The sequence below is a fragment of the Rhea americana genome, unplaced genomic scaffold (assembly GCF_003343005.1).
Source record: "Rhea americana isolate MKP2758 unplaced genomic scaffold, rheAme1 scaffold_81, whole genome shotgun sequence".
Classification (NCBI taxonomy): domain Eukaryota; kingdom Metazoa; phylum Chordata; class Aves; order Rheiformes; family Rheidae; genus Rhea; species Rhea americana.
This window is the reverse complement of record NW_028186990.1, coordinates 1,888,913-1,907,366: the sequence shown is the minus strand read 5'-3', so window position 1 is coordinate 1,907,366 and position 18,454 is coordinate 1,888,913. Positions and strand designations below refer to the sequence as shown.

General features: G+C 47.2%; 2 protein-coding genes across 3 annotated transcripts in view; one reads left to right on the top strand and one right to left on the bottom strand.

Annotated features, from left to right (window-relative positions):
* IGSF3 (immunoglobulin superfamily member 3) overlaps positions 1-7,346 on the top strand; it is a 109,224-nt gene extending 101,878 nt beyond the window's left edge. For both annotated transcript variants that reach the window (XM_085323061.1, XM_085323060.1), the window contains 2 exons: positions 2,578-2,994; positions 4,310-7,346. In XM_085323061.1, the coding sequence (XP_085179187.1) occupies positions 2,578-2,994; positions 4,310-4,560 (668 nt within the window). In that variant the 3' untranslated portion in view covers positions 4,561-7,346. The remainder of the gene's footprint in view (positions 1-2,577; positions 2,995-4,309) is intronic.
* Positions 7,347-7,505: 159 nt separating this feature from the next.
* On the bottom strand, positions 7,506-18,211 carry ADPRH (ADP-ribosylarginine hydrolase). Its single transcript, XM_085323063.1, has 4 exons — positions 17,928-18,211; positions 16,939-17,285; positions 10,592-10,952; positions 7,506-9,604 (listed from the first exon to the last, which is right to left on the bottom strand). The coding sequence occupies exons 1-4, from the start codon at positions 18,107-18,109 to the stop codon at positions 9,211-9,213; spliced, it is 1,284 nt and encodes a 427-aa protein (XP_085179189.1). The 5' UTR covers positions 18,110-18,211; the 3' UTR covers positions 7,506-9,210.
* Between the last annotated feature and the right edge of the window lie 243 nt (positions 18,212-18,454).

Here is an 18,454-nt window from a genome sequence, read left to right as displayed (position 1 = left end):
TCGCTGCAGCCTCAATTTCTTCTCATTCTTTGCAATATCTATTAGGAGAAAAAGTGCCAAAGAAATTAAAACCAGGAAGAAAATTCCAGTTTTGTCTGTTTTAACAGCACAGATTGGAAACTGCAAGGGCAGTTTACCTTGGGAAATACAGATTCTCCAGTTTTTGAGGCATATGACTCAAGATTAAATGCCCATCTCAAAGGAAGGCTGTAGTTCAAGCAGAAGTTATGACTTGTACTCACTGGGTACCTTAGAGCATTTAAGAAAAAAACACTGCAAGTGTTTCTGGTGCCTTATGCCTGCCTATGTCCTGCCTACAACCTTGTAACTCTGCAGTGGAGCTGGCCAAATTTCAAGATTTTTGAAAGGTTTTAGTGGTAATTCTTGTAAGGAAGATTTGTACTGTGAAGGAGAAGTTCTTTCAGGGGACAGCACAGCACTTACCCACAAGATCTTTGCTTGGGAAACTTTTCTCACTGAGATGGTTTGAGCAGAAGCACCCCAGGGTCTCCAGGCAGTAAATGAGTAGCGTACATACCTGCACAGTTATCAGTGTAATTCTTCGAGCTGAAAATTGCCAGCCCTGATGGACAGGGGATGAATGTGAGAGGAAATTTCTTTGGTTCATTTTGAGTTGTGGATATGGATTTGGAGTGGGAAGAAGAGGAGGAATTGGGAATGTCCTAAGATAAGATTTTTTTTAAAAAAAAAGGTGTGGTGTTTGTTTTTCTTTCATAGCAGTCAGTAACTGAAAAATTACTAAACTTAAAAATAGCATTATTTGTGACTCATATCTCATTAGTGAGGATCTCTGTACTCATCTTTCACTACAATAATCATAAGCAAAGGAAAAAAACACACTCAACACCTTCAGACTGCAGTTCTCCTCTTTTTGTTTAACTGGCGGAGGCAGGGAAGGCTTTTTGTTTGTTTTGACAAGCCATTTCCTTCCTTTCCTTCTTTTTACCTCAGAAGACACAGAAATTTCAAGACTTATCTCATTCCTGTTTCTGTTCGGGAGTCTCTTGAGGAGAATGAGAACTGGAAACACTGATGTTGCCTATAGCCTTAAGAGCTCTGGCCTTAATGAAAGTTTTCTGTGTAGGATCATATAAAAAGTATAGGAAAACTGCTGTAGTGAAAAGCACAGCACCCTCCTCCTTGCAGCTCCTACTGAGGCCCTTTGGAAAGAGACCCCAAAACCCACTTCTCACAACACCCTGGACTGGATTCTCCAGCTGTACAGCTAAGGAGATTTGTTGAGTCCACCAGCCTTGGAGGAGGCTTCAGGATCAACAGAGCCCTGGGGGAAAGTCCCTTCTGCTGTAGCTGTTCCCTGTGTCCCAGGGAAGGGGATTCCTGGACAAGAGCCTGCTTTCTCCCTTCCTCCCTCTTTGGGAGCCCGTGGGAACTGCCCCTCTTCATCCCCACTCAGAAGACCTCCCTCACCTCCCAGTCTAGTCTGGCCTTTCCTATGTATGTCCTTCACGTGCTGCCTACAGCTTTCAAAAGGCTACCCGCTCTAGAAAGGAGCGTGACATGGCCCCCAGGAGCCGATGACTGCAGTGTTCCCAGTGCTGTGTGCAAGACAGATGTGGTCTGAGGCTGGAAGAGCTGAAAGCGCTCGGCTATATGTGAGAATGAGAGCAAACTCCTGTTGCTGGAGGGATGCCCAGCTATCTTTGCTGGAGGAGAAACTGCCTCTTTCTTTGGTGAGCTATTGGCTTGCCCTTCATACTTAATTCCTACATTAGAAAGAGCTTTTTAATCTTTAAATGAAAGCTTAGATCTGGGCTGATTGTGATCTCCAGAGTACATGTTCCCTGGCAATATAACTAAATCAAATGTTAATTGCTCTTGAAATCAGCCTTTAATCAACTCATCTTAGATTCCGGCCACTGTATGTCAGTTAGGTAAAAACATCTCTTTAGCCTTGCAGCAAGCAATGGAGAAAAAAGGAGACATTTAGTGTCCTTGCTGCCTGTGTGCTGAGGGCATCTTTGTGGAGGAACCTGTTACCTAATGAACTTCACAAATGTTGGAAAAAAAGTTCTCTCTTTTGGCTTAGATGTACTAATTTTGAAGACCACTCTTGTATAAGTTAAGAATAAAAAATAAACAGAGAATGAAATGTGGTTTCCTCTGATAGCTAGGGAGTTTTATGTTGCTCCTCTGTGCACAGACTGAACTTTCATATTTCCTGATATTCTCTTTTAATGTGTCTAGATGAATTACAGAGACTTTCTCTTTTCACATACAAGTCCATTAGTGCATGCATGCTTCTTGCTGGGAGGCTGCTGCGAAAGTCTGTGTGGGCAGGGTGATAATGTGCAGCAGTGCTAACAACCAGCTCCTGTTTTGACTCTGAGCCGGATGGAGCATGGTAAGGTGAGGATGCTGGCTCTAGGGGGTTGACCAAAGAGGTGCTTGTGGAACTTGGCAGGCTGCGTGAAACCTTTGCATATTGCTTGGATCGCATCTAGCATTGGAGATGTGACAATACGTTTGTGCTGAGGAAGGGCAACTTTGAACATAGTATTCAGCTCTGTGTTCACCTCTCCCCTTTTATTGTCTCAGACCCCACCTTGCAGGTGGACACAGCCACCTCCAACCTGACGGTGCAGGAGAAGGAGTCCTTCCCGCTTGACTGCAGCATCCTGTCCCGCTCCAGCCAGGAGTCCCACTTTGCAGTGGCATGGTACAACCTGCGGGCCAGAGAAGGAGGCGACCGCTCAGAGGAGGAGGAGAGGGAGGCTGTGCTGAGTGTGGGCCCAGACGCCGTGTTCAGCCAGGAGGCCAGCCCCTGGGAGGGCCGGCTGCGCTTCCAGAGGCTCTCAGCAGTGCTCTTCCGGCTGACGGTGCTGCAGGCTGGTGTCGCCGACACTGGCAACTACTCGTGCCATGTGGAGGAGTGGCTGGCAGATCCCAATGGCGTGTGGTATCGGCTGGCTGAGGAAGAGTCTGGCACAGTCGCTGTTCACGTGCAGGATGCAGGTGAGAAGAGGTGACCATCCTCTTGAGTGGATGGCCTGTATGCCTCCTGTTCATTTGGGCATTTGTGATCCCTCCCTGCCTTTCCCTCTGTGGCCATAGAGCCTACCACTTCAGCATGTGTTCAGAGGCAGCCCCGCTGGGTTATGGCCCAGTTCCAGATTGGGTTTCAGGTGTTCACCATGCTAAATTGTGGCAATCAGCACCAGCTTTCTTGCCTTTTTTGGCAGCCAAAGTAGAAAGGCCAAGGAATGAATAGGATATGGAGCCTGGATCTGGTCTGCACTGGGGCAAATCTGTGGCTCAGATGTTTTTTCAGTCAGCTTGCTAGCTCCTAACACAGCCCTTATTCAGGCTTAGAATATCTGCCCTGCATTTAACTCTGCACTTGGGCTGTCTGCCCCAGAGTCCAATTTGCCCAGATCCAGCAGAGGCAGGCATTACTCTATGCTTGGGTTTAACCTTTTGCTTTGGGAAATGCTCTGGAATTTGGCTTAGCTCTGCACATGAGTACAGGTTTACACATTAGCAAGCAAGGGTCAGGATGAGGTTGGGCTGCTGGTGGATATACAGCCAACTTTGCCTTTTCCTTGTACTGGGATACTGCAGCATTATGGCACCTTGACGGTTTGCTCTCCTGCTCCTTGGGCACTGCCAGGTTACTAGGGCCTGTCTGCAGGACTGATCGAAGGGTGAGTTCTGTCTTTAAGGGAGCTCCTATGGCTGCAGCCTTGTACACAGGTGCTGTTAATCCGAGCTCGGCATGCGGAATAATTCTGCTGTTGAGTCTTGGTGCTGAAGAATGTCAGCTGCTAAACCAGCCCCGTTGTCGTAAGGAAGTAAGATCTTGTGTGATCCCTGAGCTGTTACACGAGGGCTTCCTCCCAGTAACTCTTGAAGCCGTTGGATGATTTTAGACACATCCAGCCAAGAGTTGGAGGCCTCAGCGATAACTAAGGTCATTAGAGCTTTTTGGGTACTCCAGGGAGATACCCTAGGATATTGCCTGTGTGTGCTGCCACTGAGGAAAAAGCCTTTGTGTGAGATTCCTCACTTGATTAAACACCAGAAGATCTATACCGGAGAGGACTCCGTTGTTGCACTCAGGAAACTTCAGGGGTGATAAAACTGAAGCATTCCCTGTAATAGCTTTATTTTGCTGCTATGTCTTGAAATGTTGGTATTTTTCTCAGAGTCCTACTTTCTGGGTTGATACAAATTAATGAACATCTGATTTTTACATTCCTGAAAAAAGTTTCTGGGCTGTGGATTGCAGAGAAGCTGTAAAATGTGACTGTCCTTTGTCTCTGCTTTTCAGGCTCTACCCTTCAGTCAGTCATCTGCTCCAACGATGCCCTCTTCTACTTTGTGTTCTTCTACCCCTTTCCCATTTTTGGCATCTTGATCATCACCATCCTCCTGGTGCGGTTCAAGAGTCGAAACTCCAGCAAGAACTCAGAGGGCAAGAATGGGGTCCCCTTGCTGTGGATCAAAGAGCCTCACCTCAACTACTCTCCCACTTGCCTAGAGCCACCAGTCCTCAGCATCCACCCAGGAACTATCGACTAAAAGGCAGAGGCGCCCAGGTGGATGCACAGAAAGAGAGAGAGAGAAGCAGAGACAGACCAGGAACCCTAAGGAACAGGGTGGTTTTTGTTGTTCTTGTTTCATTTGTTTCAATGTCTGCGCTCTGGTGCAGTGACTGAGCTCTGCAGAGCACCCAGTCGATTGAGACTGGAAAGTCTGAGGCTTCTTCAAGCATCTGTGGAAACGCAACCAGTCACAGGGACGGACGGGGGAGGGTCTATGTGCTTGCTGTACATAGCAGATATTCTTCACTGATTAATTTTGCTCCCATCAGTTGTTGTCCTTTGGGCCATGACTTTTTTTCCATTGTTTTTATTTTCAGTCACCCAAAGAACTGTAGACCTCCCCCTCCCTTCATACGGTGAGGAGTTCCCAGTGTACTTTTCGTCCTGGGACAGTCTCTTTGGAGTAAATGTATGTTTTCCAAAACAGACTTCATTCTTCTTCCTCAGACTCTGTGCCACAGCAAACAAGGTCTTTTCCCAAGGTGTGCTGAGCTAGACACTCCCTTTTCCAAAGCTGGCAAAGCCAGGATGAGATCCTGAGGCTAGCTGGGGTATTGGGAATTCCATCTCAAAGACTGGCCATAGCCTCAGCATCTTCTTGCCCTCATCTTCCTCTCTCAGGAGGAAGAAATTCACCATTTGTGAGTGTTCCCTGGTCTTTGGGCAGACTGAATATTCAGCACACTTGTAGAAAGACAAAAGCAATTTAGTTTGACTCCAGGAACTGAACAGAGAGGTGGGAGGGAACTACCTGAAAGCCCTGACTTTGTTGGTAGCAAGAGGCTCCTGGTACGATCTGGCTCATCAGAGACACACTCCTCCCTGGCCTCTGTGCTGCCACCTTTGAAGAGACGGGTTCCCTGTGTGCCCCAGTCGTGTGGGGATGGATGGCTGGATCCACTCTATAAAAACTTTAACTTGACCAAAGTAATGACTCTACAAAGGGGGAAGGGGAAAGCTCCACTAGTGGAGATTCACTATCCCTGGATGGTTTGGTGAAGGAGCCAGGTCACAGTCACGCCACGCAGCAGGGATGTGCAGTTAACCATCATGCGTCACAAAATTTCCCAGGGGCTTGCATGGCCTCCCAGCCTAAGCTTGAACTGGTGAAGGAGTGAGCATCGCATCTGCTCCCTGAAGGCTTCTGTGTCCCTGTGGGCTGAAAGAAATCTTCCCTGTATCTAAGTGCATGTGCCATTTTCCATTTCTGGGGCTTTAGGAGAAGAAACAGTTTCACCATGAGCTCCCCCTCCTGGCAAAGTCACCTGCGCTTTGCTGTATACAATTGCTGTGACAGAAAATGCTGTTCTTTCTGTGAAAGATATGGCTCTCGCGAACCAAACCAGGGCTCTCTCTGCATGGGGCACCTAAGCTCTAGAACCCAGTAATGCCAAGTACTCCTGCTGTGTCCTGTGGAGGAAACCGCCTCCTCCCCAATACACCCTAAGCATTATGTCTGGCGGAAGAAAATATTTGCCAAAAATGGCCTTTTGTTGTCTTCCTTGATGTCTTCCTGGCATATCTGGCCATTTATTTTTTGCAGCATGGCTGAAGCCAACAGGGGCAGTTGGGCGAAGCCACAAGACCCCACCTGCCTCATGTGAGATAGGTGCCATACCTACAGCCTCTGTCCCCTTCAGGGTGGTAGGACTGCTCTTTGCGAAGAGAAGAGGACCTCAGAGGATGCTCTGTAGCACTAGTAGGTTAAACCCTGATGCCTTGATGTTTCAGAGGTGGTGAAGCCGCAGGTGGAAATCTGAACTGTGTATCCTCTGTTCTGGCTGGAAGAGAAGCCTGCCTATCCCTACATGCACGCAGACAGTTCTGTTCCTGGCAGCAGGTGAGTCCATCAGATGTTCGTCATAAGCCACCTCTATTCCTCCATGAGAACGGCATTTATTTCTTCTTCAGCTGAGAACACAAAATTTCACTCATCCCTCTGTGAAGCCTCCCTCCTCAAGAGGTAATTGCTTACTGGCCCCAGCGTATGTGTAGTGTCACACTCCTATGTATATCACACACCCACACACTTGTCTTTCCTTTCTGGATAAGGAGTCTGCAAAGGGCGGAATGAAATGATAAGTGAAGGGAAATAAAGAACCAAGGCAAAACGAACAGCAGCTGCAGCCAGTGGGTATTGTTTCATAAATGTAATATCTCCTGTACGTACTGCTTCAGGGAATGAACTGCAATTCATTTCAGCTGTAAAGAGAGAGGAAAAAAAGTCAGCAGGAGCTGTTCATTCCTGAGAAAGCACTGCGCTGCATCCGAACCAGACTCCTCCTTGCCAGCCTGCCCTGGCAGCCCATCCCTGGAGCAGGGCTGTCTGCGGAGGGCTTTCCCACAGCAACGTCCCCCTGGGTGATCCCAATCCCTTCCCAGCCCCACTGTGGGAGCCGGTGCGTTCTTGCACCGAGCCCAGGATTTCTTGGGAAGCAGCTACCACGATGGTCACAGAATACCTTGCCGGTGACGTTTCTCCATTACTCTGGCAGTGTGTTACCCAGTCTCAAACTTCTCTTTGTTTTTATAAGGCAAACTTCCTGTAATGAGTTTTAACATAAAGCTTTTCAAACCACTCTCTCTGCTGTAACTTTCTATACTGAATCCAAGATGAAAGAGAGAAACCCTATCCATGCATGATGTGGAAAAATGTTTGGGATTTTTTTAAAAAGACCAGAAACTTTGTACTATGTTGCACTAAAACATGTTTTATACAACACACCTGAGAAGTGTAGTAAACTGTGTTGAAATTGTGATTCATATTGCTGCTGTTTTTTGTCTGAGTTAGGCTTTCATTAGGCCTTTATGCGCATGCCCTGCTGAAGCTTGCAGACAACTTTGCTCCCTCTGGCCCTCCAGGCATACAGCCCCACCCATCCCTTAGTTCATCCCATAACAGAGTATTGCATTTAGCAGAGGCATGGCGTATCCATTTATTGGATGGGATAGCCTGATTTTGAAATTGCTCTTAAAATAATAAGCATTTAGAAGTATAATATTTGGGATTTGAAGAAAAGCATATTTGTCACAGAATGAGCTGCATAATCCATGGCAAATGGTAAACAAATAATCATTACTAGTCTAGACTTGAATATAAGAATATAGTTTACTACAAGAGTTGCCTAACCTGATATAAAATGCAACCTCTACATTCATAGAATCACATAATCAGTAAGGTTGGAAGATCTCCAGGATGACCTCTGGAGATCATCTAGTCCAACTGCCCTGCTCAAGCAGGGTCACCTACAGCATGTTAGACCAGGTTGCATCCAGGCGGGCCTTGAATATCTCCAGAGAAGGAGACTCCACAACCTCGCCGGGTGACCTCTTCCAGTGCTCCGTCACTCTCACAGTGAAGAAATTCCTCCTCACATTCAGGCGGAACTGCCTGTGCTTCAGTTTGTGCCTGTTGCCTCTTGTCCTGTCACATGGCACTACTCAAGAGTTTGGCTCCGTCCCCTTGACACCCTCCCTTCAGGTACCTGTACACGTCGATAAGATCCCCCCTCAGGCTTCTCTTCCCCGGGCTAAACAGGCCCAGCTCTCACAGCCGTTCCTCAGAGGGCAGGTGCTGCAGCCCTCTGATCATCTTTGTAGCCCTATGCTGGACTCTCTCCAGTAGCTCCATGTCTCTCTTGGACTGGGGAGCCCACAACTGGATGCAGTACTCGAGATGAGGCCTCCCCAGGGCTGAGTAGAGGGGCAGGATCACCTCCCTCCACCTGCTGGCAACACTCTTCCCAATGCACCCCATGAGACCACTGGCTTTCCTGGCTACAAGGGCACATTTCTGGCTCATAGTGAACTTGTCATCCACTAGCACTCCCAGGTGCTTCTCTGCAGAGCTGCTCTCCAAAAAGTCAGCCCCCAGCCTGTATCGGTGCCTAGGGTTATTTCTTCCTAGATGCAGGACCCTGCACTTGCCTTTGTTGAACCTCATGAGGTTCTTCTCCGCCCAACTCTCCAGCCTGTCCAGGTCTCTCTGAACAGCATGGAAGCAAGCCATGCAGGATCGAGCCAGCCATTCATTCATTAGCAGCCCTTACCTTGCAGAAGGGTTTAGCCAGCAGTCTGGAACTTCCCCTTAGCTGAGATAGGAAAATAGCATGACGCATTCTTTAAACAGCAAAAGCACTGTGGAGCTCTGCAAAATGCAGCGGCAAAGCTGCAAGGTTAATTTTTTTGGTACTCAAAACAAAAAATACTCTCTACTAAATTAATTGTATGGGAGAATGTCACCCCCTGACACAGCTGGCTGTTGCCTCCACCAGAGCTTAGAGCAGATGCATCCTGAGAGAGGGAGCACAAGTTTTGTCTCTGCAGATGTTCAGTGCTAGAAGATGAGTGGCATCCCCGGCCCTTCCCCTTGGCAGTGTGTGGTGGGAGCCTGATGTAGCCATCATAGGCCACCTTGCCTGGCTTCGGGGACAGGAAGAGACCCCTGCTGCTTGGCTGCCCATCTACACCTCACCACCATGTGACTGCTCCCCGCCAAATCCCAAGCTGCTATTAAATATCAGTGCTCAAGACAACACACAGAAAAAGAAAAAGCAAGCTTCACCCTTGTTACAATCACATACACGGACTCAGCAGTTTGCGAAGAGCACAGCTAGCTTGCTGGAGACTAGCCAGTACCAAGCAGGTACAGGTCCCTGGCCACTGCCTCCAGGCGCTCCCTGAACTCCAGGTCTTGGTAGAGGGTGGCCCTCACGCCAAGGAAGCCGTGCAGCGCCCCCCACCAGCAAGCCGCGATGGCAGCCGTGGAGTCACTGTCACCCCCGTGGAAGAAAGCACGGTAAGCCAGCTCAGGCCAGGAGCCTGCGGCGCCTAGCAGTGCGTCATAGGCAATCATGGGGGCGTCATGCCCGCTGCTGCCCCCCCAGCCTGAGTAGCTGATGGAGGTGTAGAATGAATCTCTCTCTGCAACACCGTATTTTGAGGGGAAGGTAGGTGGTGAGACTCCATCCGATATGCCTCGCTCCTCCAGGTATTTTTCCCACTGCTCTTCAAAGTAATGCCTGCAAAAGAGAAGGGAAGAAGGACCTGCAGACAGGCATCCCCGTGCTACAGCAAACACCATTTCTGCATACAGGCACTACAGATAGCTAAAAAATGCACCCCACAGAAACAGCTGGAGCAACAGCTCAACAAAATGGTAGGCGTCCCATTTATCACACAGGTCGTGATTTACAGTAAGGTGCACAAGAGTATGTCTCAGTGCACTAGATTTCCCCTCCCTCCAGCCACATGGGAGAAGGCAGTCCAGCACCTGCTACTGCTGCTGTGCTGCAAGGGATCAAAGGCTCAGAGCAAGAACTGAGTCATCCTCCTGAGTTCACATATTGCCTCTGCCAGTGTCTCTGGGTGTGTGCCTGGGTCCACGTACAGTCACTCCGAACAAACATCCAGATTTGGTTAAAACTCTCAAGTTGAGCTCAACCCTCAGCCCAGTGCTCGTCCCCATCCCTGGTTCCCATCTTTCATCAGATTGTGGTTCCTTCAGATCAGAAGTCTAGCTACTTTATATTGGCCCCAAAAATGTCATGGCCACATGGCACAAGCAGTTCGCCCTTTTTTGTTTGTTTGTTTGTTTGTTTGTTTGTTAGAGGTATTTGTCCCCTGGGAGACTTAAGAAGAAAGTTCTTCTTTCTGAGCTGATTTGATCCCACAGCAGGCATATGCTGCTCTAAGAGTTTATAATGATGTGACTATAAAGCTTAAGCATAAATAGAGCTTGTCCTCTTGTATGTGCGGTTTATTCTAATTTTTAACAATTCCTTTTCTTTTAACCGTATATATTTTCATTACCCTGGTTTCTGCAGTGTGAAAGGGCTTTAGACTGTGCCTAAGAGCACTTCGAGAGAGAGAGTGAGTGCCCTTTGGGATCACTGGAAGGAAGCCAGCACAGAAACCTGCACTCAGAGCTTGCTTTGGGTGCATCTGAAAACAAAGCATTGAATGCATTGTGTGGCAGGGCCTGTGAAAAGCAGGAACACCTAGCTCACCAGTGGCCCATGCTCTCCTCCACGAAGAAGCCAGCATCCTTAACATAGGCTTTTGCTCGCGGCAGCACTTCCAACAGCCCCTTTCCCCAGGCCTGGAGGGGTCTGCGGTTGACCGCAAAGGCAGTGAAGAGAGCAGAGGCCAGGGAGCCCAGGTAGCCGGTGGGATGGTGGTGGGTCATTCGCCCACTCTCAATGCTGACTTGCACCAAGGTGTCCAGCTGCTGGGGGTGGGGGAAACGCAGCCCAATACACATGGAGCGCATGGCGGCACCACAGCCTCCTGCCTGGGAACTGAATGGGATTCTCCAGCCATCTGGCCTCTCTGGCTCCAGCTTCAGAGCATTTTCCATACATGTGTCACCTGGGCAGGAAGGAAAAGAGCCAAAGAAAGGAAAAAAACACCAATCAGGAGGCGATACGGTCACATCACACAGGAACATCAGGAAGACAGGCAGAGTAGAGGGAAGGAAATATTACTCTGTATAGGGATTCAGACCCCATAAATACATATGTAATAGATAAAAATAGGAGATTTGGAGGCGCATCAGATCACATTGATCCCTGACCCAAAGCAGGACTAAGTGTCTCTGTCTTATTCCTGACAGATTTTTAACCTCCTTATAGGGCTCTTTAAAGATGGAGACCCCACAACCTGCACAGGAATCTCTTCCATTGCTTCACTGATGGAAACGGTTCCTACTGATGAACTCCCTTGCTGTATTTTTAAGTTTGTTAGGAAGCAACGAACTTAGTACCTGCCTCACTATAACAGTTTGTTTCACACAACTGGCTTTATCGTACTCCCCTTGAATGTCTCTTAAATAAGCTGAAGAACAAAGGCCAGACCAAAGGTTTGTCCAGCCCATTAGCTTGTCTCCAAAGATGATAGCCACTAGCACATAATTACAGAAAGACTATTAAGAATGTACCCATTTCTGCTAGAGCAGCTCCGAACAGTCAGAGAAGTAAGGCCTTCCTGAGTCAGAAGCTGGATCCACAGGGTCATGGTCATTAAACCCCAGTGGACCTAACTACCATGAATGTCAGTCTCATTAGGTCTCATGCATGCTTTCAGACTCTTTTAACATCCCATGGTAACCAGTGCCACGATTTTTTTATGCAAAGTATTTCCTTCTGTCTTAAACCACTCATTTGACAATTTGCTGAAATTCTCTTCTAATTTTTATATTACAAGAACTAATGACTAACCTTTCTCCATGCTATTCAAGACTGAATAAGTTTTGTCAAGTCCTCTTTCCTCTACTAAAACTCCTGCTCCAGGCTGACATCCTAGACGAATTTTGCCTCTTCTCAGGCGGAAGGCCATGCCATAGCTCTATGCTGCCACCTCTTTCCTAGTGCTGTTATTTATTTTTTTTTAAAGAAATGGCTCTGCTTCTTCTAATGCTCCTTCTTTCAACACTTGATTTAACAGTCCAGCATATCTATGGGTGAAAGCCACGTGTAGAAACACATTCAAATCTTAGAGCCCCAAGTCTCTGGAGTGTTAAGCCCAAATGTTTGTTTGCAAGAAAGAGGAAACACTTTTGAAAAAAAAATAAATTATCTTTGATTCTCTTCTGCCTTGCCTTTTTTTCTTAGCCTTCTCTTCTGGCCAAATCTGAAATACTTATTTTCCAACAGAGAAGTTAATCAAGGGTGGGTTTCAAGTAGCTTAGTTCAAGTTTTGAATGTGTTGGATAACTGTGAAAGAATTCAAAAATGAATCTTTTCCCAACTGCAATATGCCTAGTTCTCTCACAAGCACACAGCAGCAGCTGACATGCTCATGCACCGAAGATGACACAGCAGAGCCTGCACTTTGCTAACTAGCCAAGGAGGCTAGCTGATAAATGAACATGCACATGCTCTGTTGCTTTAAATGTCAAACTAAGGAATCTGCATAGAGTAACAAGCAACTCGGCAAGAAGCTTGGTCCAGACTTTTTATGTAACTGTACAATTCTAGTATCTTTGGTGCAGTCTGATTACCATGATCTGAGACCTTACTAATCATAGCCAGGCACTGCACTAAGTACTCTACAGAGCTGTTTGCTTTTTCATTTGCAAATAGAAGCTCGGCAGTAGGATTTTTGTATACGGCACTCTTATTCTACCAGCACATGGCATTTACATTACCCTTTTAATTAACCTCAGTCCCTCCAAATCCAAGTACAGGCTGAGGATTGCCTTCCGTTCATGTACTAGAAACAAATAATGGTTGGCCACTGTCAAGAATAAGGTCACATGGATCCTTTTATAGTTCCGGTCCAAGTGTTTTTAGCATCTTTCTTTTCTGACAGTGTTGTGGCATGATAGGCTCATTAGATCAATGTAGGATGCAGCCCGCCCTGCTCTGTGAACTGCTGGGTAAGTTCCCCATGAACAAGTGTCTCAAACTGAAAAAGCAACACAGTGTTGTGGCTGCCCAAGTGTTAGCCTGGTGAGCCTGCCACGTGAGACAAACTCTGAGAACGGGAACAGCATAAGCAAGGCTCCTTCATAGGAAAAAATGGGTTGATGTTCAGCACAACCCACAGCGTCAGGTTACTTTCATTCTCGTGAGCTCATGACCCATGCACAAACCAGAACTGATATTTCACCAGCCTCAGAGGTGCCCAGTCTGCCTGCGCATCGGCATCTCTTCCACAGCCTGTCCGTGTAGATGAGACTGCTGTTTTTGCTGCCCTGCATGGCCAGTGTCCCACTGGATCAGTCCAGATGTTCTTCAAGCCTACCTCTAGCTGATTTACAGAGTGAAAAATGGCAGGGCCATATTTCTCTACTGGAGGAGGTACTACATACAGTGCTGGATATGGGTAGTACAGCCCTGCTGGGACTGATCATCACCAGCTTTTAACTGAACTGCGAAGGAGTTTATTTTTGTGACGTCTCAAAGTGTGAATGTATTCAGGCCTCTGAATATGCTTTTTAAATACTTTATTAATGCCATGCTGGCTGCTATTTTCCAAAATAGCAAAGAGTGATAGCAGTATAATTTCTAGCTTTATTGTGATTATGAGAAAACTGAGGCATTTTTCGAAAATTTTAGTTATGTATTTCTAAATACACTAACCATTGCACTTACTTATGATCTATAATAGGACATTTAAAAAGCCCTGTCAAACAAAATTACAGCTTTTAAAAAGACTGTGCCAACTATCCCATTTGTATGTCCTTGGTAAAGCCAACTTTCTGGTAGGAAGCTGAGGGGAAGAGGAGAGAGAGAAAAAGGGCTAAATGTAGCTCAAAATAAAAACCTGCACAACAAACAAAAGGAAAATGAACTTTGTAGTCTTGATGGAGCTGCAAGAAAAACATGTCTTGAGCACATGTTTGAGCAGGTTGAGACTTAGTCCTTGATAAAAAAGTGAGATTATTCTTTCATTAGCTATAATCAAAGGAAAATGTGGATGATGACAAGGCTTAAAATGTAAAGAAAGACTGGTTATTTTGCAATAATAGTCAAACAGTTGCTCACAGCTTTAAACCTGTGTGTGTAAGTTTAGGAGATTACTACTGACAACTTGCAAATGAAAAAAAAATGTAAAACACACCAGTATACAACAGTTAAGGCTCTTCTGATTTATGAAGAAAGTGATGTGTTGTAAATGCTATCCTAATCCTTCTAAACAATCAAAATATTAAAACTTTTGAAAGCTGAGTAGGAACACTAATCTGAAATGAAGTTGTTGGGTTTTTTTTTTTTAATCAGATTTTTTTAAACTGCAGTAGGAATTTTGGAGTCACGTAAATCTATTTTGGAAACTCAGTAAATCCTGTTAGAATTTCTTTGTGCTACCTAAAAGAAACTAAAAGTAACATGAGGAGAGTGCTATTCTAAGGAAAGAAGACATATAGGTGAAAAGCATGTGCAAATAAAGCAATCTGAAAAAGTTTCAAGTGTAACTGAATGTTATTTCTGGAATAGGCTTCCATTCAATTTATTTTGGCTCTTCATGAGCACAAATAGTAATGTTTGGGGTCTGCTGATATGCATAAAAAGATTAGTTAGAACAATCATGTAGTCCCACATAATTCCACAGACAGAAGAGTTCTTAGACCAAAAGAAATGGAGTGACAGGCAATAGTTTTGAAGCAGGAGTTTTTCTGGAGAACGTTTAAGACAGATGCAGTTGTATTACAGAAGAAGAAACATGGCCATGTTTGTGTCACTTCATTCATTGGCTTTGCTATCTGCAAAGAATGATGAATGTGGGGCTTCAGCACATTGCAAAAAGCAACAATGCCTGTAGGGACTAACTTGCCATTGAGTTGAGAGAGTCAGGTTAACTTTTCCTCCTGGGGCTGCTTACTTGAGGGAACCTGCTGAGACCTTCTGATGACTAATAAACTTGTGGGAATCCTTTTGTCACTGGGAGTTTTGTTTTTTGGGTCCAGACTCCCTTGTGTGGGTGAACAATATGATTTCCCCCCACTGTTGTGGGGGAATCTCCTCTCTATTGGGTGAAAGTTGCAGCAACAACTTTCCATTCTCAGCTCTAACGGCTGCAATTCCCTGAAGAGTCTTCACTTTGGCTCTCAGATGATAATCTGGAGTTATGTTCTCACTTAAAATCTATTTATTCTGATTACTGGAGCAAATTAGAGACAAGTGAGGTCTAGCAGTCTTACTGTTAAGATTTATCAATACAACATGCAGACTCCAGATTGCAGACTGTTTCATGGATGAGATGTTCCCTTTGATAATACGTTAGTGAGCATTAAACAGTCAAAGCTCAGAATTTAAGCTCTCAGAGGCTCTCTAAGGCCTATTGGACCCCTTTTCTGCAGTTTCAGCAGGAGCCCTACAGAACACAATTACAAGAACATTTTTGTCAGACTTCCACTTTTTCCACATACCAGTCTTTCCCCCATCAAAATCTTATGAGATAAGTGTCCATGGACCCAGTGACCACTAAAGAAGATGCACCTCTTTGCTTAGCTAGCCTGACCTTTCCTTGTCACTCCAATTGTTTGCCATGGCAAATTTACTCTAAAACCCTTCACTTCCAAACTGGAACTGCTTGTGGGCATGTTGCAGCTAAGTTACTCACATAAGGACTGTAGCATCTGTGCAATTATCCTCAGCTATTTCTAAAATTTCAATTTAGGCTCTTCTCATTTTCAGCTCAGGTTTTAGTCACCAAGCTTAGATAGCAGAGGCAAAAATAGCTTCCAGGCATTGTCTCACAAACAGCTGTGGTTAGTCCATTTTGGTAGAACCCTTCAGTTGTGGAAACTATTAGATGCTTCTTTGCCGAAACAGCAGGGATTCTCTGGAAAGTTTAACTTGCTGGATCCTGCTGTCCTGGCAGACACCATTACCCTTTCTTAAATATTTTATTAATTAATCCACTCATACAACTGAGTTTATCTATCTTAAAGAATACTGCTATCTCAGCTCACAATAGCAAGGTAGGAGGGGCTGGGACAAGGTATGCAGAATAAATTCCTTCTCAAGTTTCTAGTCAGGCTTCTTGTGGAAATGTGCAGCTCTGTCACACCATGCTCGGTGACCCTAACAGAGTAATGCAGGATTTGGCCTTTCCAGGGGAAAACATGTTTTATGTCAAGTCAGAACTTTCCTGATAATAACTAAGGAGCCTAAAGTCTAAGGAGCTCCTATTTAACTTTCATTCAAGCGTCCACAAGAGGCTGGGCCAGACGTGTGGAGAAATGACAGCTTCTGGGAAGAGTTGGGTCAGCAGGCCTAGATTAACCATATATACAATAGGAAAACATCATATATAGCCTGACTATTACAACCTCTGTCAACACACCCTTCCTAAACAGTGCCACACACTGCTGATCCCCGCTACTTGTGACCCAAACCTGGCAGTGTTGCGTTTATGCAGAGAAAGGAGAGCTGATAGAAAAAACAACTTCAGAAAAGACAGCTGAGTCCTGACTGTCCAGGTGCAGAAGTGGACGTGTGGAGCTAGCCAAAAGTAGACTTTGGGTTTAATAAACTTAATTATTCTAGGCAAATTATTCTTTGTGCCTTTAAGTACATTTTAAATGTGATTTATTGCATTTGTTATGAGATGTTCCATGTTAATTCTGTTTAAACGTGTTGCTTTAACACAACATTTCAGGGTGTGTCCTGTGAGTTTTTCTAATCTAGTTCAGAGAGGGTCAAACCACCTCAGCTTGCCTCATTGTATCTTCTTCAATTCAGCCTGAGACAGGTACCAAGTGTAAAAAACGTCCGTACAGTCCGGTTAACACTATAGACAGCCAAAAGCAAAGCCTTAAGTTGAGAAGCAGGGACAGGAAGCCACGCTACAGGAAAGCGAGAGACTGTTAGCCCTGAGGAGAAAAGGGGGCTGGCACGAGAGGGGTTACCTGGAGCTCTGCCTGCCATGTCGTTCATGCACTCCTTGTAGTTCTTTGCCAACAAGGAGTAGAGATGTGCTAAATCTGGATTTTTCCCAGCAGCTACCAGGGCTTCAGCTGTGGCCAGGTGCATCACTGTATCATCGCTGACTTTCCAGCCCCGGATACTGAAGTTGCCGAGCCCCCCCATCTGTGCCAGCTCCTTGTGGATTTTAGGGCCGCTCTGGAGGAACTCCCATTTCCCATTGTAGAAGCCCAGCGTGTCCCCAAGTGCACTCAGCACCATAGCTGCCACGTAGTTCTCCATCGCCCTCGGACACAATTTTTGCCCCACAACTGCTTCAATGCAGCAAATACTAGGGGAAAAGAAAAAAAAAAGCAAGTGAGAGAGGGAGAGAAGCAGAAAGTCTTTCTCATCTTGGTGCAGGCTAAGCTTTGACAGCTCAGCTGCTTGACCTAGCACCTTCACCTCACTATTTTCCTCCCAACTGCCTGTTTGCCCAGGACCTCTGGGCACAGGCGCAGCGCGCAGGCACAAGCCTGTGAGCCCGTGCTGTGGAGCGAGCCCGGAGCTGGGGACGCCGGAGCCCGGTCCCCCCAGAGCAGCAAGAGCTGCGCACCGCGCCGGTTCAGAGCAGCGGCAGCACTGCAGGCACGGGTACCCCTGCCTTCAGAGCCTGGCGACGGAGGTTTCTGTTCTCAAAAGCAGAATTGAGTAGCGGGGGGGGGGATATTTTAAGTAAAACACCCCCCTCCAGCCAAAATACACCCTTCAGAGTTTGTCACTTTTTATGGCTGCGTCTTCGTAAGTGCTAAAGGGCCTGGAAGTCTCCTTTCACCGTATGACTTGGGAAAAATGCCGAAAGAAAAATCACAGACATATAGTGAAAATTCAAATTACTAATCAACTGCTGGAGGCCGAGCATGTGATTTGCGTAACCGAGAAGGCCTCTTACCGTTGAACTTTGTTTTCGTTCGTACGAGCGACTGTTACTTACACGGCGAGCGCTCTGAGCAAGAGCGGCGGGGTCCTCCCCGGCGCTAGGGAGGGGGGCGGCGCGCAGCTCCCGCCGCTGCGGCCCGCCGCGGCGTCCGGTGGCTCCGCGGGGCCCCGTGCCCTGCTGCTGCAGCTGCTGCCACGCAGGGCTTCCTGCGGCCTTTCGGCTACCCAGGGGGGCATCCCGCGGCCATGGCTGCTCCCCCGGGGGGGCAGGAGGCGGCAACGGGCCGGGCCGCGCAGGCCGAGGGCTCCCCCGCCGCCCTCGCCTCGCCGCCGCCGGCGCTTCCCGCCGTGCGTAACTGCCGCGTCACCGCCGCGCCGCCCCGCAGGGCAGCGACCCCCCGCCCCACTCCCCGGGGGTGGGAGCCCACTGCCAGCGGGGCTCTGCCCCACCACCACCACCGCCACCACCACCGCCATCACCGCCATCACGCCCCCGGCCCGGCCCGGCGGGTTCCACACCGCCGCCACACCAGCCGCAGACCCCGTAACCGCCGGGTCACCCACCCGCTGCCCCCTCCCTTC

Bases quoted from the DNA above. Each gene is read 5' to 3' on its own strand.
- ADPRH (XM_085323063.1), bottom strand. From the start codon at position 18,109: ATGCCCCCCTGGGTAGCCGAAAGGCCGCAGGAAGCCCTGCGTGGCAGC. The intron at 17,286-17,927 runs GTAAGTAACAGT...CTTTTCCCCTAG, and splicing joins TTGCTCAGAGCGCTCGCCGT to TATTTGCTGCATTGAAGCAG. The intron at 9,605-10,591 runs GTGAGCTAGGTG...TCTCTTTTGCAG, and splicing joins GAGGAGAGCATGGGCCACTG to GCATTACTTTGAAGAGCAGT.